This window comes from Natator depressus, chromosome 13 (genome assembly GCF_965152275.1).
Source record: "Natator depressus isolate rNatDep1 chromosome 13, rNatDep2.hap1, whole genome shotgun sequence".
In the NCBI taxonomy this organism is placed as follows: domain Eukaryota; kingdom Metazoa; phylum Chordata; order Testudines; family Cheloniidae; genus Natator; species Natator depressus.
Window position 1 is genome coordinate 5,029,066 of NC_134246.1, and position 26,952 is coordinate 5,056,017.

At 49.4% G+C, this 26,952-nt stretch overlaps 1 protein-coding gene across 1 annotated transcript; it reads left to right on the forward strand.

The window, feature by feature from the left end:
• The first annotated feature begins 207 nt into the window (after nt 1-207).
• TCEA2 (transcription elongation factor A2) lies at nt 208-26,952 on the forward strand. Its single transcript, XM_074969617.1, has 10 exons — nt 208-387; nt 6,146-6,208; nt 7,317-7,422; nt 9,431-9,521; nt 20,332-20,465; nt 22,055-22,111; nt 23,192-23,346; nt 23,949-24,095; nt 25,663-25,734; nt 26,684-26,952. Exons 1-10 carry the CDS (start codon nt 319-321, stop codon nt 26,690-26,692), a joined length of 903 nt encoding a protein of 300 aa, XP_074825718.1. The 5' UTR covers nt 208-318; the 3' UTR covers nt 26,693-26,952.

Below are 26,952 nucleotides of genomic sequence, written 5' to 3' on the forward strand. Positions count from 1 at the left end.
GCGGTGACTGCTGGGGCTTGTAGTCCTCGCCTCGCCAGAAGCGCACGGGGACAAGGGCCAACGTGGACTACAAATCCCACAATGCCCCGCGGAGGGGGCGGGGGAGCGTGCCGGCGCACTGCCCTCTGCTGGGCTGTAGTCCCAGCGCGTCGCCCCGCCGCGGGAGGCTGCGCGAAAGAACTACGAGTCCCGGCGTGCCCCGCGCTCCGCAGGGCTGGCGGGGGGGTTGGGCGGACTGCGGACACTGGGGTGGCTGAGTGCATCGGCAGCCCCCCCGCTTCGGCCCCGCCGCGTCCCCCGGCTGCGGGGAGCGGAGCCATGGGCGGGGAGGACGAGATCGTGCGCATCGCCAAGCGGCTGGACAAGATGGTGTCCAAGAAAAGCGCGGTGAGTCCGGTGGGCGGGGAGACCCAGGGGTGCCCCCCAGCTCCCGCCCCGGAGCGCCCGACCCCGCTCCCGGGGTCCCCCCGGAGCGCCCCGCTCCGCCCCCCAGCGCCTGGCGTGCCCCCTTGGAGCGCCCCTCTCCCCTCCTCAGCTCCCGGGGTGTCCCCCCCGAGCGCCCCTCTCCCCCCTCAGCTCCCTGCGCCCGCCCCCCGGGTACCCCCGGAGTGCCCCGCCCCCAGCGCCGTCTGTGCCCCCTCTTCTCCCTGGGGTGCCCCCTTGGTGCGACCCTCTCCCCTCCTCAGCTCCCTGCGCCCGCCCCCCGGAGTGCCCCGCCCCCCAGCGCTGTCTGTGCCCCCTCTTCTCCCTGGGGTGTCCCCTTGGAGCGCCCCTCTTCCCTCCTCAGCTCCTGGGGTTTCTCCCCCCGAGCGCCCCTCTCCCCTCCTCAGCTCCCTGCTCCCGCCCCTTGGGTCCCCGTGGAGTGCCCCGCCCCCCAGCGCCATCTGTGCCCCCTCTTCTCCCTGGGGTGCCCCCTTGGTGCGACCCTCTCCCCTCCTCAGCTCCCTGGGCCCGCCCCCCGGAGTGCTCCGCCCCCCAGCGCCGTCTGTGCCCCCTCTTCTCCCTGGGGTGCCCCCTTGGTGCTCCCCTCTTCCCTCCTCAGCTCCCGGGGTGTCCCCCCCGAGCGCCCCTCTCCCCACTCAGCTCCCTGCGCCCGCCCCCCGGAGTGCCCCGCCCCCCAGCGCTGTCTGTGCCCCCTCTTCTCCCTGGTGAGCCCCCTTGGTGCGCCCCTCTCCCCTCCTCAGCTCCCTGCGCCCGCCCCCCGGAGTGCCCCGCCCCCCAGCACCTGGCGTAACCCCTTGGAGCGCCCCTCTCCCCTCCTCAGCTCCCGGGGTGTCCCCCCCGAGCGCCCCTCTCCCCTCCTCAGCTCCCTGCGCCCGCCCCCCGGAGTGCCCCGTCCCCCAGCGTCATCTGTGCCCCTTCTTCTCCCTGGGGTGCCCCCTTGGTGCGCCCCTCTTCCCTTCTCAGTTCCTGGGGTGTCTCTCCCCGAGCACCCCTCTTCCCTCCTCAGCTCCCTGCCACCGGGTTGCCCCCTCCCTGAAGAGAGCCCCACTAGCACTCCAGTCATGTCTCCTGGGGTGCCCCCTCCCAGTCTGTGGCCTCCCCCATCTCCAATTGTGTCTCCCCTCAGTATGTGTACTCAGGGGTACCCCCGCAATGTCCCTGGTTATCCCCTTCTCTCCTGAGTGTGCCTCCATCCCTCTCATGACCTGGTGTGTGCGACCCCCTTTCCCTCCCCCATGCCCCTCTCCCTACAGCCCTATCCTGGGGTGTCCCTCTGTCCCCTTCTGAGCCCTGGGGTCCCCTCTCCCTGCTGCCTTCGTGGAGTGTTTGCCACACCCCTTCCTTTGTTCTCAGTTATGTCCCCACCACTGCGTCTCCCGGTATCTCCCCAGAACATCTAGTATTCCCCAACACAGCCCCCCAAAGCCTGCTGCTGCCCCCAGTGCATTGTCCCATACAGCCCCCTATCTTCTGCTGTCCCTCACTATGTGTGTGCCCATAGCACCCCTTCACCTACTGTCAAGTGGATCTAGCTCCAGTGCCCTCATGTTCCCTATCAGTAGGGCCCTACCAAATTCACGGTCATGAAAAACGTGTCCTGGACCATGAAATCTGGTCTCCCCCCCCCTGAAACCTGGTCTTTTGTGCGCTTTTACCCTATGCTATACAGATTTCAAGGGAGAGATCAGGGTTTCTCAAATTGGGAGTCCTGACCCAAAAGGGAGTTGCAGGGGGGTTGCAAGGTTATTTTAGGAGGGGATCACAGTATTGCCACCTTTACTTCTGCACTGCCTTTGGAGCTGGGTGGCCGGAGCGTGGCGGTGCTGACTGAGGCCCAGCTCTGCAGACAGAAGTGCAGAAGTAAGGGTGGCAATACCATACCATGCCACCCTTACCTGCAGGAGATGGTTCTGCCTTCAAATCTGGGCCCCCAGCCAGCAGCCACCACTCTCCAGCTGCCCAACTCTGAAGTTGGCCCGCCTCCTACAGCAGCGCAGAAGTACTGCAAACCCCCCCCCCCCCCAACTCCTTTTTGGGTAGGAACCCTACAATTACAGCACCTTGAAATTTCAGATTTAAATAGCTGAAATCATGAAATTTACGATTTTTAAAATCCTATGACTGTGACATTGACTAAAATGGACTATGAATTTGGTAGGGCCCTACCTATCAACCATTTTGCAACAAAGCATTGTAATTCTGGGTTAGCCATCTACAACATTGTGGTAGGCAAGCCACCTGTTGCTTTCTGCTCCAGTCCTGTTAGCCCCCCTCCTTGGTGCTTTTCTTGCGGAAATGCATGGTGGGCCCTCATCTATGCCTTTCTGCCCCTATAGTCTCCTCACCAGTGCCCTGCTGAAAAGCACATGCATACAGGGAACCCTCCTTTAGCTTTTGGTGGCCTTATTTACCATCAGACCTCCGCAGAAAAGCATGATGAGTCTGGGGGAGCCCCTCTTGCTGTTCCCAAATCCTCCCCTCAGCTTCCTTGTACCTTCCCATTGCAACTTCGCTGACTCCTGCAGCCCCCTCCCATCAGTATACCTGCAGCCACCATCACTTCCTCTCAGCCCCCTGCAGTACAGGGAAGGGTAGACCTTGCAGCTCCCTCAGCCCTCTGAGGTCTCCATTATTTCCTATCACTCGGTCATCACTGCCTTGCCTCAGAAGGGGAGCACCATCACCTTCCCTTGCTTCCCCATCCTATTCCGCTGCAGTAGTGAGATGAGGAGGAAGCTCCCATCATCTCTCTGTAGCCAGAGGTGTGAAGAGCTCCTTTCCTCCTCTCAAATGGCCAGAGACAGGGGAAGCACTCCCATTGTCTCCTAGTATGACAGGAAGCTTTCTGCTGTCTCCTACCTACTTGTGGATTCCATTTACCTCCCAACCTAGAAAGCTTTGGTGGGAGAACTCATAATCAATCTTCACAGCTGAAGTGAGGGAATTCCTTCATTTCCTTTCTCCCCCCAGCTCCTTCTGCATCTCCTTCCTGGGGACTGATCCTTTCTTGCTTCCTCCTCACCTAGCAGTTCTCCCCAACTTCTGTGATTGCCCTAGTTCTCCCACTTCAGTCCCCAACTTCCTTCCTCAGAGGTGGATCCATGTCTCCTCTTAACCTTCCCTTTATACAATAGCTATTTCTCCAATCTTCTTCCCCTGGACTGCCCCCCAATACGCTTTCTCTGCCATGCAGACCTGCTCCCCAGTACTCTTCCTCCCTAATTCTCTTCTGTCCCTTCACTGTGAAGATAAAATGACAATCTCTGCTTTCTCCTAAAATCACATCACTGAAGAGGTCCTCAGCCTCAAAGTGGTGGGGTGTTCTTGAGAACAGGAAGCATGAAAGAATCATTATTGTTGAATTGGCTTCCAAGTGTCAGTGATGAGCAAGGAGAAGCAGTGATTTGACCTAGTTGGCATTGGAGTGTAAGGTAATGGACTGTCCAGTTGGTAGTTTAACAGGTGGGTCACTATATCCTGTGATTTTTGGCTACTAAACCATGTGCAATTTACAACTCATGAACCAGCATCCAAACCTTTGGTTACTGCAGTCATAGTCCTTCGCCACTGGATCCTCATTTTGAGTACTTGTGCCCCACTCTGGCCCCACCTTGTCAAATGAGGAAGTTAACTTTAACACACAGTGGTCCCAATCCTGCTTTCACTGAAGTAAGTGGCAAAACTTCCTTTGAGGGGAACAGGAATTGGGCCATTATGTGCACCGTAAAGGCTGGATTTATTTGACTCTTGATCTCAGAATGTCAGAAAGAAATTTGGCAAGTCATTCATTCTGGGTAAGTTGCTGTAAGGCTCCTGAGGGAGTGAATTGCCTGTGTGTGTGCATATTGAAACCTTCAACTTCACTTTGATTTAGCTCTCTCAGCCTCTGTCCTGCAGGATGATGCTGGCAGCTGGATCTCTTTCTGAGCTGAATCGGAAACAGCCTTTCTGCATGGAGGGGGAGGGATCTGAAGCTGAAATGTCTTGTCAGTTCAGGCTGCTTCACACCATTGCAATTATAGTCTTTGTAGGTTTTGTGTTCCAAATGGGCCTGGAGTGGTTAGTATTTTAAATGAGCTGTTAAATGTGAACACTAGAAGGCCTTGTCTGTTAGGAGAGGAGGGGAAGAAACTGCAGTCTGAATGGAGGCTGACAGATTCCAGGCTGTAGTTTTCACGGAGAGTACTGCGGAAGTGAGGCTTTGCTAACATCTGTCTGTAGAGTTTGCAATTGTACCTGATATTTTAAAATGTGCACATGGTGTAGTTAGAGCCATGCAGCAGCTGAATTTTCTGGACAATGAAGCTGTTGAATGAACATTTTACATACCATATTCCAGGTGACCTGCTTCCTAACTTCCTTGCTTCTTATCAATTTTGATTCAGTGGTCAAAGCTTTCCTAAACGGCAGTGGGTGGACATCCTGAGTACTTTTGCAAAGCAAGTTTTCCTTCTAGCCACAAATCCTACCAGGGACACAATGCCAGCAGCTCTCTCCTACCATAGGCACAATAATCACTACCCCCAGGGCTGACTGTGAAGTGCTCTAAGAGCCTCTGATGCAATACCTTGGCAAAGGTATCCGCATCATCAAGCAGGTTGCTTAAAATGGTGATTTGCTAACAGGATTATTCCTAAAGGAAAAATGTTGTGGGAGGGTAGTTTTTTAGATGGCAGTTTTTGTCTGAGGTTCATTGCTTAGGCGTTCTAATTAAACCATCTGGATAAGGATAATAGTAAACTGTGTAAGTAGTAGCATAATAGAATTGTGCTGTGTGCCAGGACAGATCTGTTACATAACCAGGGCCAGTTCTAGGCACCAGCAAAACAAGCAGGTGCTTGGGGTGGCACATTTCTAGGGGAGGCATTCCGGCACTGGCCATGCCACCCCTAGCAATGTGCCCCTGCCGCCCTAGCTCGCCTCCGCCTGCTCCCCTGAGCGCGCCACCGCCGCTCCGCTTCTCCCCCCTCCCTCCCTCCCTCCCAGGCTTGCTGCGTGCGAAACAGTTGTTTCGCTCGGCAAGGCTGGGGGCGAGGGAGGAGAAGCCGAGCGGCGGTGCGCTCGGGGGAGGTGGAGGTGAGCTGGGGCAGGCAACAGTTCCTCTTAACCGCCCCCCCCACCCCCCGGTTACTTCCTGTGCTCCCCCGAACCCTCGCTTACCTCCGCTCTGCTTGCTCCCCTGAACACGCTGCCTCTCCCTCACCTGAGAGGGAGGGGGGAGCAGGCAGAGCGGAGGTGAGCTAGGGTGAGGGGTTGCGGGTGGGGGGGAGCCGCAGGAAGCAATGGGGGGGAAGGGGTTGGGAAGGAGCGGAGTTGGTGCGGGGTGGGGGGTGGGGCATGGAAAAAAAAGCGGGGGCGGCCAAAAATTTTTTTGCTTGGGGCGGCAAAAATCTTAGAGCCAGTCCTGTACATAACGATGCTTCTCCGTCTTGCTTGGTTCCCATACCTTAGCTAAGGCCTCATTATATACTGTTAGTTCAGGAATATAATGGGGATTGTTTCTAGTGTCATCTCAAATATCAGTCCCAAGATTGGTTGGTTGGCTCCCTCATGCTCTAGGAACAATTATTGCTTCATTGGCCTGTGTAGGCTGAGTTTAAGTAGCTGTTCTTCCTTCAGTGATATGGTAGAAGTGGCCCGTAATAACTTTTTTTTTTTTTAGTAACTAGTAGATTTCCTCCTCTCCCCCCTTCTTTCACAGGATGGTGCGATGGATTTGCTGAAGGAACTGAAAAGTATGCCTATAACTCTGGACCTCTTGCAGGTAAATCATGCAACTAAGGCAAGGAAAACTAAAATCTAGATGGAGGTGGAATAAATGCTGATTTTTTTGGAATGAGATTAAGCCAGTCTCCCCTGCCATTTGTCCCCTCTCCCCAAAAACATCAAACAACGCTATGCAATGTTATATTTATAAAGCCTCACCAACAGAGGGGCTTGGGGTACTATTCATCACCGTCATCAGAAGAAATTCAAAATTCCATTTGTAAACATGAAGTGAAAAGGCCACGCTTCACAAAACCAATGGAGGGATCGGATTAAAGAAGGGGAAAACAGATTGAGGAAGCAGCAAATGTGTGGCCAGGAGCAACCGTATTTTTTAAAAAGCTTTTGTAAAGCTACTAACAAACGAGAACATCAAGGTATGTTTTAAGTGGGGGGACAGGGACTGAAGCAGAGCTTGAGGGGAAGCACAACCTAGGGCCCACCAAACTCATGAAGCTGATGGAGTCCATAAAAGTTGGGGGGGATGTTCCATCGGGATGAGATTCTAGGGAAAACTCTCGGGCCGGGGGATAACTCCAGTCTGGTTTTTAGAACTAGGTTAAATAGTTAGTAAAAGTTAAGGGCTTTAGTAATATGCTGAAACTTAAAAACATTCCTTACGGGCTTCGGTTACAATTAAGGTGCTGAACGTCCTTTTAAAAGAAAATCCTGTTCGAAGAATGGTTGTGGTTTAAAGGCTTGAAGTATTGTGCATTACAGCTATGCATCTGTTTATAATTTTGGCCCTGTTTTTAGATTTCTAGGACTCTCTGAGGGATTTTCTTTCAAATCATGTTCAGTTTTGAGTAATATATATACTGCTGCTAGGTAGTTAGGAAGGGGAAAAGGTGTCATGGGAGATGGAGTCCACCAAGAGAGAGCCATATGCTATGTAAGCCAGATATTCAGGACTCACCGAAGAAGCCAGCTTGTTGGTAGCTGCTCTTCTGTAGAAGCATCAAGCAGCTGGCCCTGTCTCCAGGGATTTGTACACCTTGGTCAATGCTGCTGTGTCTTGTGGTGGAGACCTTTTTTTCTCTAATTTTAGCGCCATTGGCTAAGTAGTCAGTTCTTGAGTGGTTCACTTCTTGAATGTTGGTTTGCAGTCCACCCGGATTGGGATGTCGGTGAATGCGCTGAGGAAGCAGAGCACTGACGATGAAGTGATATCGCTTTCCAAATCACTTATCAAGTCCTGGAAAAAGCTTCTCGGTAAGAAAATAAGCAGGGTTTGTTGAATTCAGTTTACCAAATAGCCAACTCTAGCTGCTTTGCTATCCTGTAGGCTGCGTTACTCCTTCAAGCTTCTGTCTGCATCAGTAGAAATAGGAAATTCTAGCAGGCCACAGAACTTAGAACCTTAAAATTAGACTCCTCATCTGGAGGGTTTCAGTGAATTCCATTTAATAACATTGAGTTCCTATTTTAAAAGAAAATGGTCCCTGCAGAAGAAGTGGAATTAAGGGCCAGGACTGCATGTATTTAATGGGTACTTGCCCAGGCTTGCGAGGTTTGAAATAACAATAGTTAGCGTGACAATGATAGTAATACTCTGATCTTATTTATAAAGTTCTCCATTTGCTGACTGAGGTGCTGCAATTTAACGTAAATGTAATATTAAAATATAAATAAACTAGCACAACCGATAAAAAGCCAACTAGTGTAACATCGTAAGAAACCTGCTAGAAAGCATTTCCAGTTGCAATGGGTTGGATCAAGAGGTCTTATTTAAAATCTTATTGCTTGACTATACTTCCAGGAATGGGATATTGTAATGCTTAATGAGCAAATGTTCATAAAGCTCTTTGAAGATGGTATTTTGCCTTTTGCTTGCTCAAAAGCATTAACCCATTCAACCCCCTTTCAGAATAGCTAATTAGCATGATCCTCATTTTTTTCTAAAAGTCAGTCAACTTGTCTAACTTAGTGAGTCATTAGCATGCGGGGGTTAGAGCTCAGGAGTTTGTCTCACACTTCTTTGTTCATTCCTCTAGACCACCCTGGAAATAAAAGTGCTTTATAAACAACCTTTCCTGTGGAATTTCCAAGAATAAATGGAAATACTCCACCTGAGTACTAATAAAGACACTTTATCAGGCTTCTGGAGCCACGGAATTGTGTTTTTTTTTTTTCCTGACTACAGAACATGAAGCCCTAAGCCCTTTTAATTTCAAATCAGAAGAGAGGATATGTCTTGAGTGGGTTATTTGTGTCATTGGTAACTGATGTAATTGTCTTTAGCATAAAGCATGCTTCTGAGCCATATGACAGTACCTGTGTGTGGTGAAGCTCAGGGTAGAATGTCCTTTCATCAAAACTAACAAGTCTGTTTGAGTCAGTAGAAACAAATATCTTCCATATTTAATACCATCAGGGGCTGTTCAAAGTGTATGTGAAATGAACTGCTAGTTCCAGTCTGCATCTCAAAGAAACCTCCTACAAATAACTTGGCAAAGAAGCCAAAGACAAAACGGGTGTTGGAGACTGGACTATCTTTTCCTCCCACTTGCTGCTGGGGCTAGTCCTTCTACATCAGGGTGGATACGTAATGGTGGGACCATAAAGGGAAGTCTTCAATGCCTGTTCCTGGCCTGTATCTGTTCTGCGTTTAACCAGAACTTCTGTCTCCAGGACTGTGAAGCCATCACCTTCCAACAGCACCGAACTATCTGGAAAAGAAATACAATTTATTCTTTTAAGAAGTGTATCCCTGGCCTTCCAAACACCTACCTTGAGAGAGGGGCTGGCCCTCATAGTCACTTTTGAAAATTGGATTGGGTTTAAGTCCCATTTTCAAAAGTGATTTTTGAAAATTTTATTGTCTATATTCAGCAGCAGGGGCCCCTCTAGAAAAGAAACTTTGGCTGGGATAGGTCTTCCCTCATGAAGAAGCTAATCTCCTCAGGAAATGAAGGACGGGTCCTTTCACACTGGCTAGCTAGGGAAAGGTTTGTGGTACGTTTGCTAGTTGCCTGACTCCTTGCCACTCAAAGGCAAGTAGAAGGATTACCACGGGTGCATTAGAGTAGTTTAGGCTGTATAGACCTATTCCTCCATGCTGCTCTTCTGGAGCTAGTCACTTACCTCCGACCAAATATCCAGACTCTTAACCATCCTTAGTGCTCTGCTTAGTGTAGTCAGGATTGTGGTGTGAAGATCAACCCTGAACCCTCTGTAGTGTCTAAAGTGTTTGTTTTTTCCCTCTTCTCACTGGGTGCAGATGCTTCAGAGGACAAAAGTGAGGAGAAGAGGAGGAATTCTTCCTTGTCGGCATCCTCCTCAAAGGAGAGCGGTGACTCGAGAGACCAAAGGTAACGCTTCCCTTTAGCCCAAGATGATGCTGTTGTACATGTTCCATCACTTGGGGTTTTCTGTGTTAACATTTGATCTTTAATGTGTCTATTGGGCTGTGCAATTGGTCTGCTCAGATGCCTCATTCTGGTCAGACCTGCCAGGAGTTCAGCCTATCCAGCAAAGGTGACAGGCTGCCTGTAGATCCGTGTTCTATAATAAAGAGAAACTACAACTGTAATGGAAGAATAAACATCTACAAAAGACAGTGGCTTTAGTGAGTTTTTTTTGCTTTCTGTTATACATGATTTGTTTTACCTTCATGTTTCCATTTTCTTTTGTTTCATGCTGGTTTCTTTCTCTGTTAATAAAACATTCCTTTGGGTTTGATTTTGTTTGTGTTGCATTTTTATATTTTTTTTCCCTTTGCTTGTTGTAAACCCTTGGAGTCCTTTAGAAGGGCTGTGACTATGCTCAGCCTTAGCATTCTAAGCTGATGCATGGGAGCCAAGTATTCACAGATGCTCCTAGCAGGAGCTTCACCCCCCTCCCCCCCCCCACCCATTCCCCGCACAATGATCTCCCCTCCACAAGCGGTGGAAGAAATCCACGCGCCTGCCATGCCCATGCATCTAACTGGTCTGCTGCTGGCTCGCCCCTCTTCATGGCGTGGGTGCTCCCCAGCCTGTTCCCCATCTGAAAAGTGTAGTTAGAACAGTCAGCAAGGGGAAGTGGGGCCCAGATGGAGGACAGGGAGGTTCTGGGGTGGGACCAGCTTCACCAGAGTCCCAGCTGTGCCTCCCAGAAGCAAGAGACCGATCTTTCCTTTTAGCCAGAGCGCTCCCAAAAATCCCGCACAGACTCCAGGAACCTAGCCATTTCATAAGGTGTAAAACACCTGTGGATTAGTCAGTTTCTTAAGGATTAATATTAAGAATGTAAGAATGGCCACACTGGGTCAGACCAAGGGTCCGTCTAGCCCAGGATCCTGTCTTCCGACCATGGCTTGTGCCAGATGCTTCAGAAAGAATGAATAGAACAAGGCAATTTTGAGTAATCCACCCCCTGTCGCCTGGTCCTAACTTCTGGTAGTAAGAAGTTTAGGGACACCCGGAACATGGGGTTCCATCCCTGACCATCTTGGCTAATAGCCATGTTCTAGTTTCTGTTTATTGGTAACTCTCTTAGGTCTGTATTTGTCTCTCTGGTTTGCGAGTTTTCCCATGCTCATTAAAGTGCGTGTCAGTCAGTCAGTCCCTAGCCTCTTTACCGTGTCTCCTTTTTGTTTCAGAACTGTCACGTGACTGCTGTTGCAGCTTAGTTATTTTCAAACCCCTGCAACTTTGTGCAGGGCTGGTACAGTGAAAGTTACTGACGTGATGGCTGAGCTACAGCAGTTTAACTTGCTACATATATATCCTCCTCCACTTGTGTATAAACTTGAATTAAATGTTCCAAAAGATCATGATCTGGCATGTGCATTGCAATGTTTTTAATAACAATGGATCCCTCTGATTTTGAGGCCATAAACCCAGCTGCAATGCAGTGTAAAATTGGAGCAGGGACTGTCTCTTGTTCTATGTTTGTCCAGTGCCTAGCACAATGAGGTCCTGGTCCATGACTGGCGTTCCTAGGTACTAATTCTACAAATAACATTAATCTGGAATCTCCCAGCTGAAATTTTCCCTTTGCACTGTGCAAAGGCAAGGATTTCTCTGGGATGGAGGTGGCAGAGCTTCACGTATTTTCAGTGAAAGGCGTGCTTTTGTAAGCTGGGAGAGGAGTGGTGTGAGCACAGGATTGGGACCCAGGACCACCCGCCATCTAAATCCTGCTTCTGACACTGGATCCTTCTGTGCCCTTGGGCAAGCATCTTCAATTCTTACCCCCATTTCTCAATCTGTAAATGGAGAATGATTTTTGCCAGCCATATAAGAATCTGGTGAATCTTAGTTCATTTGTGTTGGCAAAGGGGAAAGTGTGTTTGTGTTAGGCTGATGGTATACTAGAGTCAGGAAATAACATCTCAGAGAAACCTCTGGCTTAGCCTCTGATAGACTTTCCTCAGGAAATGCTTGTGAGCCTAAAGTAAGGGGCTTTTCCCAGCTCATTGCCCAGAGTTCCTCAGCTGTCCCCAGAGCCCCTAGGAGAGTGAGTAGGGTGAGAATTGTGTGAGTAAAACAAACCCAGTGTGTTAGGACACTCGCAGTTTGGAGGAAGCGGCCTGGAGTTGTTGCAGCCCAAATAACACACCAGTTGTGGTCATGGAGGCAGAAATATGGTGCTACATGCTTTTTCAGCAACCAAGGACCAATGGATTTCCCATCTGTCCCACTGAACGCTTTGTCCTCCACCAGTAAGGCTTTAGGAGACACTGTGCAGCTGGTACTTCTTTTTCATTTCAAAGTGTGGTGCAGACATTTAAACCTCCAACACCACTGTCAGGTAGAAGTACCTCTTCCTTTTACAGAGGGGGAAACTGAGGCAGAAGTTAGGGGTTAGAGATATTTAGCTCCTGTCTCCTAGCCCGTAGCCAGTCCCGTACATCATGCTGTCTCATTACAGAGAGAAGAGCATATGTTCCTCTGATGGTAATGAAAGAGACTCCCAATGTGCCCTGACAAACTCAGAGAGCTTATTGGCCAAGAATTGCCCCTTGTGAAGGACAGACTGAGACTAAATTAGTCAGACAGTATGGCTGATCTATGGGCGATGAGTGCACTACTAGGCTGGTTTGATGAGGCTGCTATCAAAGCTGTAGAGAGAGGCCAGCCAGTGTTGAAATGTACATACTTCAGCCATATAGTCTGACAGATTTTGGCTGAGCCTTTACCCTTGTGTCAGTGAAGAAATTTGGGATACCTCTTGGCCCATAACTTTTCTCGATTTCTGCGGTGCAGATGGGGAATTTCTTTGGCAATGACTTGGGGAACTAACATCAGTAGAGCTGTATCCAATGTGGAGGTGGAGCTTGTTCTGGTAGGTGAGATATTTACATGATACACTAGTATATGGTATCCCTTATAAAATTATATCCTGCAGTTCTGTATTGTTATGATTCAAAGCACTCTGGATGGTGTAGTATTGTGGACTGTTACTACAGTATTTTTTAATAGGTTGCATATAGAATGTCTTCATCTCTGGCAGCACTGTGGTTTCTTTTTTGCCAGGACTCTCATCAGGCCACTTATTGGGAGCGTCTGGATTTGTTGCCTGTCAGTGTACTACTTTTATGGCAATTTCTTTCCACTGCAGTCCAAATCCTATTACGTGTCTGGCCATCACACTTGTCATCATTTTGTTCTTGTGTCACTTCTTTTGTAATGCAGAGGACTTTTTATTCTCCTCTTGGGTAAAGTGTACAGCCTTATTCCCATGTTTGACAGGAGCAGTATGAACCCCCAGGATTTCCTGAAGCAAAGCTGCTCTGTGTGGTGTGTGAGGGTTCTTATTTGCCAACTATTGTAGAGACAGACAAACCCCCTCTTACACAAACTTTGTAAGTGTGGCCTGCACTACTGGGAAATCTGTTCTGTTTGATCCAAGAGCAATCAGCTGAGGTTGTTCTCAGGCTTGCTATGGTTTTAAACTGCAGGAGTGAGGAGAAACTTGTTCTGCTTTCTTGCCGGTCCACTGGACTACGGTCTACTCTGTGCTTCAGTTACCTTTCATTCTACTGCACAAGCAGGCAGCTGCTCTACAGGGTTTTGGGGTTACTTTGAGCCATAACCTTCCTGGGGCAGGCCTAAGTGACTTCTGTCCCTGAGGTAGAACTGCACTTAGACACACAACACCTAGTGAGGTTTGTGGGGCAGAATATCAAATTCTCTCTGAGGTTGGCAATGTCTTTTTATACACATGTCCACAAGTGAGTCTTCCAAAGCTTTGGTGGATGGTTGCTTCTTGGGCTGTTGAATTCTACCAAAGCCACAAGCTCATGTAACAGCTGCTAGGTACGGCAGGCTTTGCACATTTCCCTGGATGAGTTTTTCTTGGTCTATTTAAAGCATCAATTGTTATAGGCCCCATTTGCATGCATGCAATCACTTGTGCGCTCCATAGTTGGCAGGAATGGTATGTGCAAATCGCACTGAAAATCAGCAGGTACTCCACATCTTTCAAACACCAGGCCACTTTTCCTTAGCTCCCTAAATATTGATTTAAGAATCTAATTTTCGGCAGCCAGACTTGATGTTTTAGCTCTTAAAGCACGTGGAGCTTATTTTACTCCTTTTTAAAGATGTTTAATTAGCATAGATGTGACAGTTAATGGAAGCGGGGTCCTTGAGTGGAGATTTTGCTTTGGGATACTTTTGTGGCTCAATGTTTCTGTCAGGCTGAGACAAAGGACTTGTAAATTTCACCCAACAAAAGCAGCAGTCTCATGGCGACAGTTTTAGAAGTGTCTTAGAGCCCCATGTGATCCATGGAAATATACATTCAGCCATGTATGGGTAGTCTGTACAGAGAGGCATAGATTCATATGTACTGCAGTAAACGATGGAACTTGCTCCCTTCAAAACAGCAGCTGTTTCCTGGCAAGCCACCATTTGCAGCATCTCTTGCAAGTGACACTGTCTATACTCAGCTTCGTGACACTAGTTTTTTAGTCTACATTTTCAGAAAAATGCACACACAATTTCATTTGTGCTGATAAACTATTGTACATCTCAGTGACTATTTGGGCCATTGTAAATCTGGCCCCAAGACTTACATTTTTGCAAAAATAGGCCCTGCAGGCCCCCTTTGCACATTCAGTTACTACAAAGATGTTTAGACACCTGAAGATGCAGATGAACCCCCTAGTGGATTTTGCAAATACGCCTAAACCAGTTACCTGCCCAGATCAATGGGAGTTAGGTGCCTAAAAGCCTTTGAGGACCTGGACCTAAAGGCTTTTGTTCAACCCCTCCACAAGCGCCAGGGTTCAAGCTCCCTCTGCGTCACTGTGCCCTAACCCTTATAACATTGCCCTGCAGGGAACACCAGTAGGCCTGAGCAGGTAGTTCAGCTTCCCTTCCCATTTCATCCTTGGCTACATTACTGTCTGTGCCCGCAGGGTGCCATTTGGGGTAGGGTACGTCCAGAACTAGCGTCAAACCACTTCCTCCTCTCATGACAGCTTAAGATTTTTGGGCACTGATATGCTAGGCTGGGTTGGAACTAGCCCTACTGAACTATTCCAGGGTCAAGGCCTTGAGCTGTCCAAGTCCCATTGTCCTACAGCAGCAGCTTCACGATTAGAAGATAAACGCACAAGGTTCTAGGACAGCTTCATCGCCTTGCGAGTAAACCAACAGACCAAGGACAGTAGAGTGGTGTCTGTTTCCGTGGCTATAAATGTCAACTCTAAAGGAGTCATTCTCTCCCTCTTCCATAGAATGGACAGAAAACAGGTCGGGTTCTCTGCGGCTCCGCCACTGGTGGGGAGCTGGTTATAGACCCCCTGATTCTGTGCCCCTGCCCCCAAATAGGTTAAACAGCTGGATGTGGTCCCTAGGGATCAGATATCAGCGGAGGCTAGCTGGAGTGCATGGGCTTTGGCCACTCCCCCTCTCTGCTGCTGACATGTCCTCTGCCAAGGGGGCTGTGGAAAGGGAAGTCTGCTGGGGCTCCCCAGTGCTGGGGGAAACCTCAGCAGCAGGCCTATGGTTTCTGCTCCCTTTGTGTTGCCTGAATGTGCAAAGAGAAGAGAAGAGGACAGAGAACCTGTCTGTATACGCAGGGGACCAAATACCCTGCGAGGCTGAGCATACGATACAGAGGCTTTCACCTCCAGGTCACTAGCTGAAGTTCAGCCTAGGTCAGGAGGAGCTGAAAATATTCCCTTCTTGTTAAGTGGCCTAGAGGGAGTGAGTAGGTGTTTCCAGGCTGTTTCCTAGTGGTGGTTTGTCCACATTACACTCGCTCTTGTTAGCAGCTCAGTTGGTGAGGGCTAAGCCTGAGAGGGCATGGACACTCATCTGCCCTTTCAGCCCTAGTAATGGGCCTTCCCACCGCAGGGTTAAGCTACGTGGCTAGAGAAGCTTGCACTGTCACTGTCTGGGCTGTACCTGCTCTGTGAATACACAGAGGACTTTAGTCTCCAGGGCTGTCCAACCAGCTGTAAGTGCATCTGTAAATAAGATCTGTGAACGCTATGGGGCCTGACTTTAGAAAACCTGTGTGCGATTGTGCATGCAAATGACTGGCTGTGCCTGCCCATGAGAATGACCCTGATTCACCATTACAGGTGCAGTTACTCAATTAGCGTGTTAATTCACAGCTGTTGTCCATGCTCCCAACACCTCTGGAAATTTGGGCCTTGAATGACTCCAAGTTAGAAGCCTTGATGTGTCTCTCCTAACCAGTGTGCTCTAAGGAAAGGTTCAGAGTGGGGGAGTTCTGGTTGCAAGACCCATTGTGATTGTCACTTAATACTACAGTACAGACAAAGCCCACATCTCTCACCCTCTACTTCTCGTTAACTGCTGACCTTTTCCACAGGTTTTACAGCTATATTTCAACTCAAATCATAGAGTCATAGAATATCAGGGTTAGAAGGGACCTCAGGAGGTCATCTAGTCCAACCCCCTGCTCAAAGCAGGGCCAATCCCAATTTTTGCCCCCAATCCCTAAATGGCCCCCTCAAGGATTGAGCTCACAACCCTGGGTTTAGCAGGCCAATGCTCAAACCACTGAGCTATCCCTCCCCCCCCATGGGACTCATTTGAACTGTTTTGGTGGTAGGAGTTGCTGTGTTGAAGAGATGAGGCTTTACATAGAAACCAAAGAGGTTACAATCTGTGCTGAGAGAAACTGTGCCATGGGACAGAGAGGGGGTTCTCTGCCTTTATCCTACCTTTGGGTAGTACTCTCGGTCAGGGCCAGGCTTCCTGGGGTGTCATAAACAGGGAACATCTTCAGCTGGATTCTAATAATCTTCACTGAAAACCCCCTCACCAGTCGGGAATTTGCTAAGCAGCGCGCCATTACCAACGCTCAGAAATCAAGTCATGCTAATTGTGGGTGGAATTCACCTCTTCCCATTTAAAGCCGGGGTAGCAGGGAACTGAGTGGGGGGCTGGAGACATAGAATTCAGACCCCTCTACCTCTAAGCAGGAAGTGAGATTACAACGCGGAAGGACTGCTCTCCTGTATGGGGTTTTTTGGTGACTGGGTCCGCATAGTTATGGATCCCGTTACTTCTTTCCTGGTCTACTTCCTAATAGTCCTTTGTGCTGGCCTCCCTTTGCCGTGTCCAGGGGGAGTAGCGGCCCTGCTGCACCCCTTCCCTCAAGAGGTCCCATAGACAGCCCCACCACAGTGCAGACATGGGGTGAAGGGCCTTGATCTGATCTTCCCCTCTGGCCTGCATTTCGCTCTAGAAGATTGAATTTCAGGCACTTAGCTCAGCCGAGAGCCTTGTTTTCGATACAGTGTTTTTGGCCATGAGACCATAGCCCCGGTGAAAGGTGTGGGCCTGCCAGCCCTGGAGATTAGAGATCTTTATCTCTGGAGAATCTGCAGTGCAGTCAGTAGCTGAGCAAACTTCTCCTTGTTACCCTGCCCATGTGCCTCAATCTTGAGCTAGAGGAACTGCCTCTGGGGACATGAGTCTCCATGTCCCATTTGCTTCTGGGGCTCTCTGGTGAACCTACCTCCCAGGGTGCTAGTTAGAGGAGCAGTTTCTGATGTGGTCACTTAGGAACTGGACTGCGATCACCTGACTCATTCAACAAATACCAGATTCACAGGGGGAGCAGAAGGGGTGATGTTTACATTTATTGCATTTTGAAGGGGTGAATAAGGGCATAATTTGGGGGAAGTGATGCATAGAACGATAAAGTACTGGGGCATGATGGACCAGCTCACTAGAATGGCTAGACATGCCTGACCCTAGCATTTCACATACGGTAGGAGTTCATGGTGCGGAATGGACCATCCTTGATCTTGTTGCATTTTAAGAATGTGCAGAGGAGCACACAGTGTTTATTTGAACAAACTCCTTTATCTGACTGGATATTCTAATTGCTCGCTGAAGTACCTTGCAATGCATTGTGTGGTGCGTGTAGTGCTTCAGATAAAAAAAGTCTCTTTTTTTCTTTTCTTTGTTACACCAAGGAAACAAAATACACAAACACTCCAGGAATAAAATCGACCCTACTCCCACAATCCTAGCCCAGGCCCTCTCACTCCACCCCAGTTCTAACAGAATTCACTCCTGAGCACAATTAATTTTAAACTCCCCATAAAGCGGGCATCTGTGAAATGAGTCGGGCAATCCCTGAGGATCCCATCGTCGCTAACTGGCATTGACGTGACTGGGATTTTTGCCTGAGTAAGGCTCTTCCTCGGGTCTCGGCATGTCATTCCAGGAGGTTCCACGATCCAGAGAGCTCTTACTTGCAGTTGAGAATTCCCATATGGCTGTGTGCCAAAATACCAGCGCCAAACTCCCCAGGCCCCATGTTGGCAGGTAACAGAAAGTCGAAACCCAAGCATGGAGTATTGGCAGTGTCCAATAGCTGTGTAATAGCCCTTCTCATTGGGCCTGTTAGGAGATTTTAAATGGGAAACTCTAGGTTCTGTGGCAGGATTCTTGGGTCAAGCTGTGTTAGGGGAAGCTCCAAGTCACCTCCTTGTTCTGCTGATAGAGGGGTGACCTGGGATAGTTCTGCACCAGCCCGGAAATGCCCCATACAGAGCACCATCTCTGTAAGGCAGTCTTTTTGCAAAGTGGATTCACTGAATGCTCCAGTGCTGATTGTTCAATGTAGGGACAAGGCAGGCACGGTAATCTCTTTTATTGGACCAACTTCTGTTGGTGAGAGAGACAAGCTTTCGAGCTCCACGGAGCTCTTCTACGGGTCTCGGCATGTCATTCCAGGAGGTTCCACGTTCCAGGGAGCTCTTACTTGGAGTTGTGGATTCTCGTGTGGCTGTGTGCCAAAATACCAGCGCCAAACACCCCAGGCTTCATGTTGGCAGGTAACAGAAAGTCAAAACCCAAGCATGGGGTATTGGCAATGTCCAATATCTGTGTAATAGCCCTTCTCGTTGACCTGCAAGGATATGACCATTTTGTTTTTGTTCAGTGGAGTAAATCAGTTTGCATAGACAACATCATAGAATCATAGAACTGGAAGGGACCTCAAGAGGTCATCTAGTCCAGTCCCCTGCACTCATGGCAGGACTAAGTATTATCTAGACCATCCCTGACAGGTGTTTGTCCAATGTGCTCTTAAAAATTCCCAATAATGGAGATTCCACAGCCTCCCTAGGCAATTTATTCCAGTGCTTAACCATCCTGACAGTTAGGAAGTTTCTCCTGATGTCCAGCCTAAACTTCCCTTGCTGCAATTTAAGCCTGTTGCTTCTTATCTCATCCTCAGAGCTTAAGAAAAACAATTTTTCTCCCTCTTCCTTGTAACAACCTTTTATGTACTTGAAAACTGTTATCATGTCTCCCCTCAGTCTTCTCTTCTCCAGACTAAACAAACCCAATTTTTTCAATCTTCCCTCTTAGGTCATGTTTTCTAGACCTTTAATCATTTTTGTTGCTCTTCTATGGACTTTCTCCACATCTTTCCTGAAATGTGGCACCCAGAACTGGACACAATACTCTAGCTGAGGCCTAATCAGCACAGAGTAGAGCGGAAGAATTACTTTTCTTGTCTTGCTTACAACACTGCTGCTAATACATCCCAGAATGATGCACACTTTTTTTTGCAACAGTGTTACACTGTTGACTCATATTTAGCTTGTGGTCCACTATGACCCCCAGATCCCTTTCCTCAGTACTCCTTCCTAGGCAGTCATTTCCCATTTTGTATGTGTGGTACTGATTATTCCTTCCTAAGTGGTGTACTTTGCATTTGTCCTTATTGAATTTCATCCTATTTGCTTCAGACCATTTCTCCAGTTTGTCCGGATCATTTTGAATTTTAATCCTATCCTCCAAAGCACTTGCAACCCCTCCCAGCTTGGTATCGTCCGCAAACTTTACAAGTGTACTCTCTATGCCATTATCTAAATCATTGATGAAGATTTCGAACAGAACCAGACCCACAACCGATCCCTGCGGGACCCCAGTCTTTATGCCCTGCCAGCATGACTGTGAACCATGGATAACTACTCTCTGGGAAAAGTTTTCCAACCAGTTTTGTACCCACCTTATAGTCGCTCCATCTAGGTTGCATTTCCCTAGTTTGTTTATGAGAAGGTCATGCGAGACGGTATCAAAAGCCTTACTAAAGTCAAGATATACCATGTCTACCACTTCCTCCCTATCCACAAGGCTTGTTACCCTGTCAAAGAAAACTATCAGGTTGGTTTGACACAATTTGTTTTTGGCAAATCCATGCTGAATGTTTATCACCTTGTTATTTTCTAGATGTTTGCAACTTGATTGCTTAATTACTTGCTCCCTTATCTTTCCAGGTACAGAAGTTAAGCTGACTGGTCTGTAATTCCCCAGGTTGTCCTTATTTCCCTTTTTATAGGTGGGCACTAGATTTGCCCTTTTCCAGTCTTCTGGAATCTCTCCATCTATAGTATTAGGCTTCATTGATAGGTTATAAGGACTTGTCAGCATCCACATGTGTGCAGAGCCACCCCAGCTCCTAGGAGCTCTGTGTTCATATCCAGGGATAGCCCTATTGGTTGGCATATTGTCATCTGTGTGAATTTGGAGGGTGGGCTATTGGCCAAGGTCTTTGCTCTGCTTTTTCCTGATTGGTTTTACGTCATCATAACGAACAGGATACTTGACCACATTGTCGTTGAGCCCTGTGCTGCTCTCAGTGACATGAACTGAATCATTCTGACAGGTGAAGTTTCTCTTTTAGCTCCAACAAAAGGCAGGACCCGCCGAAGACTCCGACCACGCCCAAAATCACCACCTTTCCGCCGGTGCCCGTCACCTGTGACGCTGTCCGCAACAAATGCAGAGAAATGCTGACTTCTGCTCTGCAGACCGACAGTAAGTAACCAGGAGCCTCGCCTAGGGCAATGGGCTCCACTGGGCTGGCTACAAACTCCTGCAGGGGCCCCTTTGCCATGCATTCCTAGTGAGTGTCAGAACCGTCTGTGAGTAGAGGTCAGTGCTGCAGTAGGGAGGAGTTCCAGGCCCACAAACAAGAGGACCGTAGCCCTTAATCCCTTGGATAAAGTTTATTTCACCCAGGAGATCTGAGGATCAACCTCTCTGTGCCGTAGAAGGGATGAGAGTGGGGGTGGCCAACTTCTACCTGACACTCCTGTTGGGAGTATTCCGCTGGGCATCTAGTTAGGGTGACCTCAAGCCAGGGAAGTCCCATAGGCATTGGGTTCATTCCCCATCGCCCAGTCTTGTCCGATAGCTTTAAAACTCAGCTGACATCCTCATTTCCCCACTGGGAGAAAGTGGAGCTGGAATGCGATGGGCTGGTATGTTAGTAACCACACTGCTACCCATTGTGTTCTGCAGCTAGGGCTGGACTCTTAGGGAACGCAGCTATTAGAACGGATCCCCTGGAAGGTCGTACGTCTCTAATGGCTTGAGGTGAAGTTTGTCCCTCAGTTACACCTGTGCTGCCCGGGTTGAAGTCAATGGGAGCTGTGGGTGCTCGGCACCTCGGAAAAGCAGTCCCTGAGTGTCCCAAGTTGGGCCCCTAATACTTGGGATGTCCAAAAGGGGAGGTCACCTTTGAAAATGCAGGCCTGGCTGCATGCTGAGGCTCTGCATGATCTTGGAATGATGGAGTGTAAATGACAGATGGAGAAATGCACAAGTCACAAAGCTTTGTTCAAATCGCTCCTGTATGTCTGACATGTCAGAGAGTGTTAATGGCAAGAATTTCATTGTATCGTCACCTCACCCCATCCCTTGTCTGCTTTAAGGAATCCCAGCCTGTGGCTGTCCATCCCCTTCCTGCTCATCAGTCATTTGCCATGTCCAGGCTCCAAACACACAATCATTACATCACTCAGGCTGTTCCTTATACAATAAAGGTTGTTTACTGGATTTCACCAGCTCTTTGCTCCAATTAGAGTGAGTAGGAAGTGGGGGGAGATAAGGGTGTGGGCGGAGGGAGGTTGCTGGGCATTTGGCCAAGAATAAGTAAAGTGAAGGCCTGATTCTGATTACACCAGCTTTACTGCTGTGTAACTCCATGGATCGGAGTGGAGTTATCTCCAGGTTACACCAATGTGAGATCAGAATCAGGCCTTATGTATACACCTTTGGCTAAGCTATAAGTTCCCGGTATTGTGTTGGTTACGGGCAAACAAAGCATATTACTGCACCTGGGTGCCAATCATTGCCTTCGCTCTGGACACCCCTGTTGGAGCCAGTGGAGCACCAGAGGGCAAAAGTCAGCTGGGGGTCGTCAAATTTTGTCGTTGTATTTTAAAATGTGTCAAGGGTGCCGAGGCACTGCCGGTGACAGAGACAGTGTGTGAGTCGAGATAGGCAGAGAGCTTGATATTGGTCCCCAGGGTCTCCCTTAGGGCACTATACCCCAGGGTCTCCCTGAGGACTCTCTTGGTGTTCGAAAATTATCAGTAATTGTGCGGGTTGTTCTTTTGCAGATGACTACGTTGCCATTGCTGCTGACTGTGAGCACCTCTCTGGCCAGATTGAAGAATATATCCTTGCGCTATTGAGCGTTCCGTGAGCAGCACCCCGGGGGGGGGGTGACGTTAACAGGCCAGCAGGAAAATAGGGGCGAATGGCATTGTTTGTGCAGCCCGGGCTCTGGGCGGGGTCGCAGCGTTGTTCTGGATTAGCAGAGCTGCAGGTTAAAGAGGAAGCCCCTGGATGGATTTGTTGCTGACTCAGAACTGACCCCCTCACTGGTGTGATTGTGCATGGCGGCCTGTTTGTACTACTCCGATTGCCCCATCCTCCTGGGGAACAGACATTCCCTGGCAACTTTCCCACACTTACCTCCTTGATGGCACTCATTGCCACCAGGCCATGGGGCAGGGGCCAGGCAAGATATAGCAGTTGATGTCAGGTAGCCTGCTAATTGCAGATAAGATAGAGTGTGTGTGTGGGGGGTTAGTTACATGCTGTTAGTGTAGGGTTGCACAGCTTTCTAGCCGCTCTAGTAGATAACAGCAGCACGTGGAGGTACTTGAGGATAGTGGAAATCAGAGATTAATTCCACCATGCTGCCATTCCAGCGCTGGGGAGGAGTCATTCGTTAGAAGGGAATTAGCTGCAGCACTGGGACCTCTCCTCTCCTCCCTGTCCTAAATTGGCTTTGAGGGAACCCCTTTGCAATTTATTTCTGGGGAGGGCAGCAGCTCAGCACTGGTCCTGGCACACATTTGACAGCTCCTGCTGTGCAGGCAGGGAAAGAGCCCAGCATCTCCCAGTATTAATCCCCGGCCTTTATGAGTGCTTGAGTTTGGTTAAATTCAACAAAACCATGGCCTGGCAAGTATATGTGGCCTGCTGGTCAATGTGTGGGCCTGGGAGGCCTGATTCCGGCTTCTACTCAAAGCTCTGCCAGTGACTTGCTGTATGCCTCTGGGCCTGTCACTTTAACCCTTCAGTGCCTGTGTCCTCATCTGTCCACTGGCTGCAGTGACACCCCTATCTCACAGGAGACTGAGGCAAAATTCCTTAACGCTTGGAAAGTGCTTTGCGATCCTTGGATCCGAGCAACGGAGGTGGCAGGGCTAATTATTTCCCTTGTAGCTCCTTAACTGTCCTCGTACGTATATACCAAGACGTCAAGAACACCGACATGAAGTACAAAAACCGCGTGAGGAGCCGCATCTCCAACCTGAAGGACTCCAAAAACCCTGAGCTGAGAAAGAATGTGCTGTGTGGAGCAATCACCCCGGAGCAGATCGCGGTGATGACCTCAGAGGTGAGGAGAGGAAACTTTCATAGGTGTTACCTTAAGGGATCGTGTCCCGTTGATTAAGTTCAAGGTAGTAGCTGGTCTGCTGTCAAGATGGCAGCTCCGTTAAGGTTCAGACTAGCAGCAGCCAGTGATGTGCATGTCAGGATCAACCATGTGTCGGGGAGCTTTTTAGTTATTCAACGGAGTTTGGAGCCAGAGACTGGTCCTGGACAGCTCTGGAAACTGAAGCCCCCTGTGTATCCACAGAGCACTACAGGACACCCTTCCCTGCACTGTCTCAATGCTGGCTGGAGAAAGCACTGCTACAATTCAGTGGGCAGTTCTGTACTTGGCCTCTCAGCTGAGAATCCCACACAATGGGGCCAGTTAGTGGTGGGGACATTTGTCTACTGGAAGTTAGACTGAGCATCCCAGTCACTTCCCATTGGCCATAGGTGACATGGGCTGGATTTGAACTGGTAACCTATAGTTGAGAGGCTCTGTAGCCCATTATCTGTCCCTTCAGCCATCCAGCCCTGCTGGCTGTGTTCTCCCTCTGCTTCAGTGGGACCGGCAGCAGTGTGGTGGGAAAGTTGAGCTGATGTGCCTTTGTTTGTTTCCTAAAGGAAATGGCCAGTAACGAGCTGAAGGAGATCAGGAAAGCCATGACGAAGGAAGCGATCCGGGAGCACCAGATAGCTAGGACGGGAGGGACCCAGACCGACCTCTTCACCTGTGGGAAGTGCAAGAAGAAGAACTGCACTTACACTCAGGTTAGCCACCACCTTGGCTTATAAAGGGTACCCTCCTGCAAGGTTCTGAGCCATCTCCGGTCAGACTAGTGGAAGTTGATGTTCAGCATCTCCCCAGCTGTCCTTGGCACATCATGGGATTGGGCACTGTCAGGTGGCACGAATCCTGCAGCTCACCAGGAGAACCACAAGGGCCAGATTTTTCAGGGTTGTTTAGGTCCACAAGGTATTTGCAAAATGTGCTCACTTAATTTGCGTATGTAGTTACCATGACTGGCAGCTGGGTCACTGCACATGCAGAGCACCCTAATTATCCCTGAGCATGTGCTGTGACCTGAGATGTGCAGGTAGTTGCAGTGATTTGACATGCAAGGAGGCACCCAGGATCATCTGCAAGCTTTGAAAATCTGGTTTCTAGAGTTTAGTAAAGTTCCTGTGTCTGACAAGCCTGTTCAGAGGCCGCGGTCACATACCAGGATCCCCTATAGGCTTAAATACAAACCAGATTGGTAGTTTGCAGGCAGCAATGACAGCATATGGCCCTGGCAGACTGTAAAGCCGAAGTTAGGACTAGCCTGTAAAAGAGAATGGGCTGAGTGCTTTTTTATGTTTTACTCTTAAACCTGTGGCTGGAGGCTTGGGAGATGCAGAGGCAATTTCCTTAGGCACTTACCTACACCAAAAGCATGAATATCATGGATCCTGTGAGCTATATTCTTTCCAGATTTCAGAATGGGAATGGATCAGCTGTGAGCTCGAGCTAGGGTGACCAGATGTCCTGATTTTGTAGGGATAGTCCCGATATTTGGGGTTTTGTCCCTATTACCCCCCACCCCCCTCCCAATTTTTCACACATGCTGTCTGGTCACCTTAGCTACAGCACGCAGAGCGCAACCTGCTATCGGAACGGACTGCGTTAGGCTGGTGTTTTAACCACTAAAACAGAAGCCCTTGCTGCTTTGAGCCCATGCTTCAACACGAATCAGTTTCCGCGGGTGTCATGGCAAATGATGACAGGTAGATGGACCATCCCCCATGGCAGTAGGTATCAGCCACGTAAAGACCATTGGGGACTCATCTGCAGAGTGCTGCCATGGTGATGACCAGAAAGAAAATGCACTCTTTGACTAGCCCAGCCCCACGTGTGACCGAGCCAGGCTAGTGCTGGGCACTGACAGTTCAAACCTGGAAGCCCTAAGGCCTTGTCTGTAGCAACGGTGGGCACACCAATGTAATGTAAAATGGCATTTTCACCACCATCCTGTCTATGCCTGCTGTTGGCAGTTATCCAACACAATGGTGACAATCCCAGTGCCCTACCTCCATGACAGCTTCCACTGTCCCTGCTGTCAGATGGGGCTAGTGCAATGGGAGGTCATGGCTGAGAAGCATCTGGGGTGGAGACACAGCCAGAGTGTTCCTTGTACATGTCAGCAACATAGTGTCTCTCAGGGGTCTGCTCCCTGGTTCTGATTGATGAACCCAGAGGATATTTGAGGACTACCATGGAAAGCCCATTATGAATCTCTTTGAAAGGTCCAAGTGGGGGCTTTTCCTTCCCATTTCCCTTCTTGTCTCCTTCCCACAGGTGCAGACCCGCAGCTCCGACGAGCCCATGACCACCTTCGTCGTGTGCAACGAGTGTGGGAACCGCTGGAAGGTAGAGCGTGAATGACACTTGTTTGAATGAGGGTGGGAAAGGTATTAAGATAAGTGGTGTTGACAGCTGTAGTTTGTCATTTTAGGAATAAATCCTTAGCCCCCTTCCAAGCCCCAACTGACTCTAGCAACTGCTATCACACCCAGGCTAGAGGGAGAGACAGAGCATAACATGTCCAGCGAGTCTGTGGGGATGGGACACTCAGAACTTCTGCTCTGATCACTGTTAGGGTGGACTCAGCTGCTGGCTGTATAGAGCACATGATCTTCTGGGATACAGCGGGATGATGCCTTTGCAGCCAGTCACTTTGCAGGCCTGGCCAGATGTACATGCTGGCATTGGTGGGAGATCAGTGGTGCAGGAGTTCGTAGAACAAGCTCAGCCTCCATGGCCCCATTCACCCGCAACAGCCACAATGAATCATGCCGCCCGTGGACACGGAACACTTCTCCGGAGCGCGTTCACTAGGCTGCTCCCCTCCTGCCACGCACCCGACAGAAGGGAGGCAACAGTGACAATTATTCAGGCTTTTAAAGCTCTCACATTTTTGCCCCTTTGTGCTGTGCCCAGACTTGGATCGGAGCAGAAACCTTAGCTATAGAGTGAATGGTGAACAGCAACGGCACTGGCCCCAGCCCCTTGATGAGAGTGGCACGTCCTTATGCCCAGCTCTCTACCCCGCCTTTATACTGTTCAACCTCATTTACACAGGGTGGTGCCTGTAGCTTCCCCTGCAATGGGAGCTGAATGGTGGCGCTGGAGGTTAGCAAGATCGCCCATCTTTAGAGGAGAAGGTTCCCCCTACTCCAGGAGGAGCAAGATTCCCCAGCCCCATGAGGAGGGAGACCGTCAGCCAGATCCCTGGTTCCTTCGTGGCCACAAGTGCTGCCCGCGGCCCTTGTTTACAATGGGGTTTTCTAATCTGGGTATAAACTTCAATCTCTTGCAGTTCTGTTGAGACGTCCGTGAGCCCGATGGCAGCGGCCGAACCTGGACAGACCACAACCTATATTCTCTGACTTCTCCAGCCATTGTGTACCATATCCCAAGTGAGTTTCTGTTGTGTCACACACTAAGTGCATCGTCTTGGGGGGAGACCTGGCTCTCGGGTTGTGCACCTGTGGAGAGAAGCAGCTGTGATTGGAATCCAGGGGGCAGAAAGACTGGCAGGAGAGTTCACTCCGTGCATTTTGGCTGTATTTTCTCATCCAGATAAGT

Coding starts and splice junctions, on each gene's coding strand:
- TCEA2 (XM_074969617.1), top strand. CDS start 319: ATGGGCGGGGAGGACGAGATCGTGCGCATCGCCAAGCGGCTGGACAAG. Junction 6,209..7,316: donor TAACTCTGGACCTCTTGCAG/GTAAATCATGCA, acceptor GTTGGTTTGCAG/TCCACCCGGATTGGGATGTC. Junction 22,112..23,191: donor CTCTGGCCAGATTGAAGAAT/ATATCCTTGCGC, acceptor CTGTCCTCGTAC/GTATATACCAAGACGTCAAG.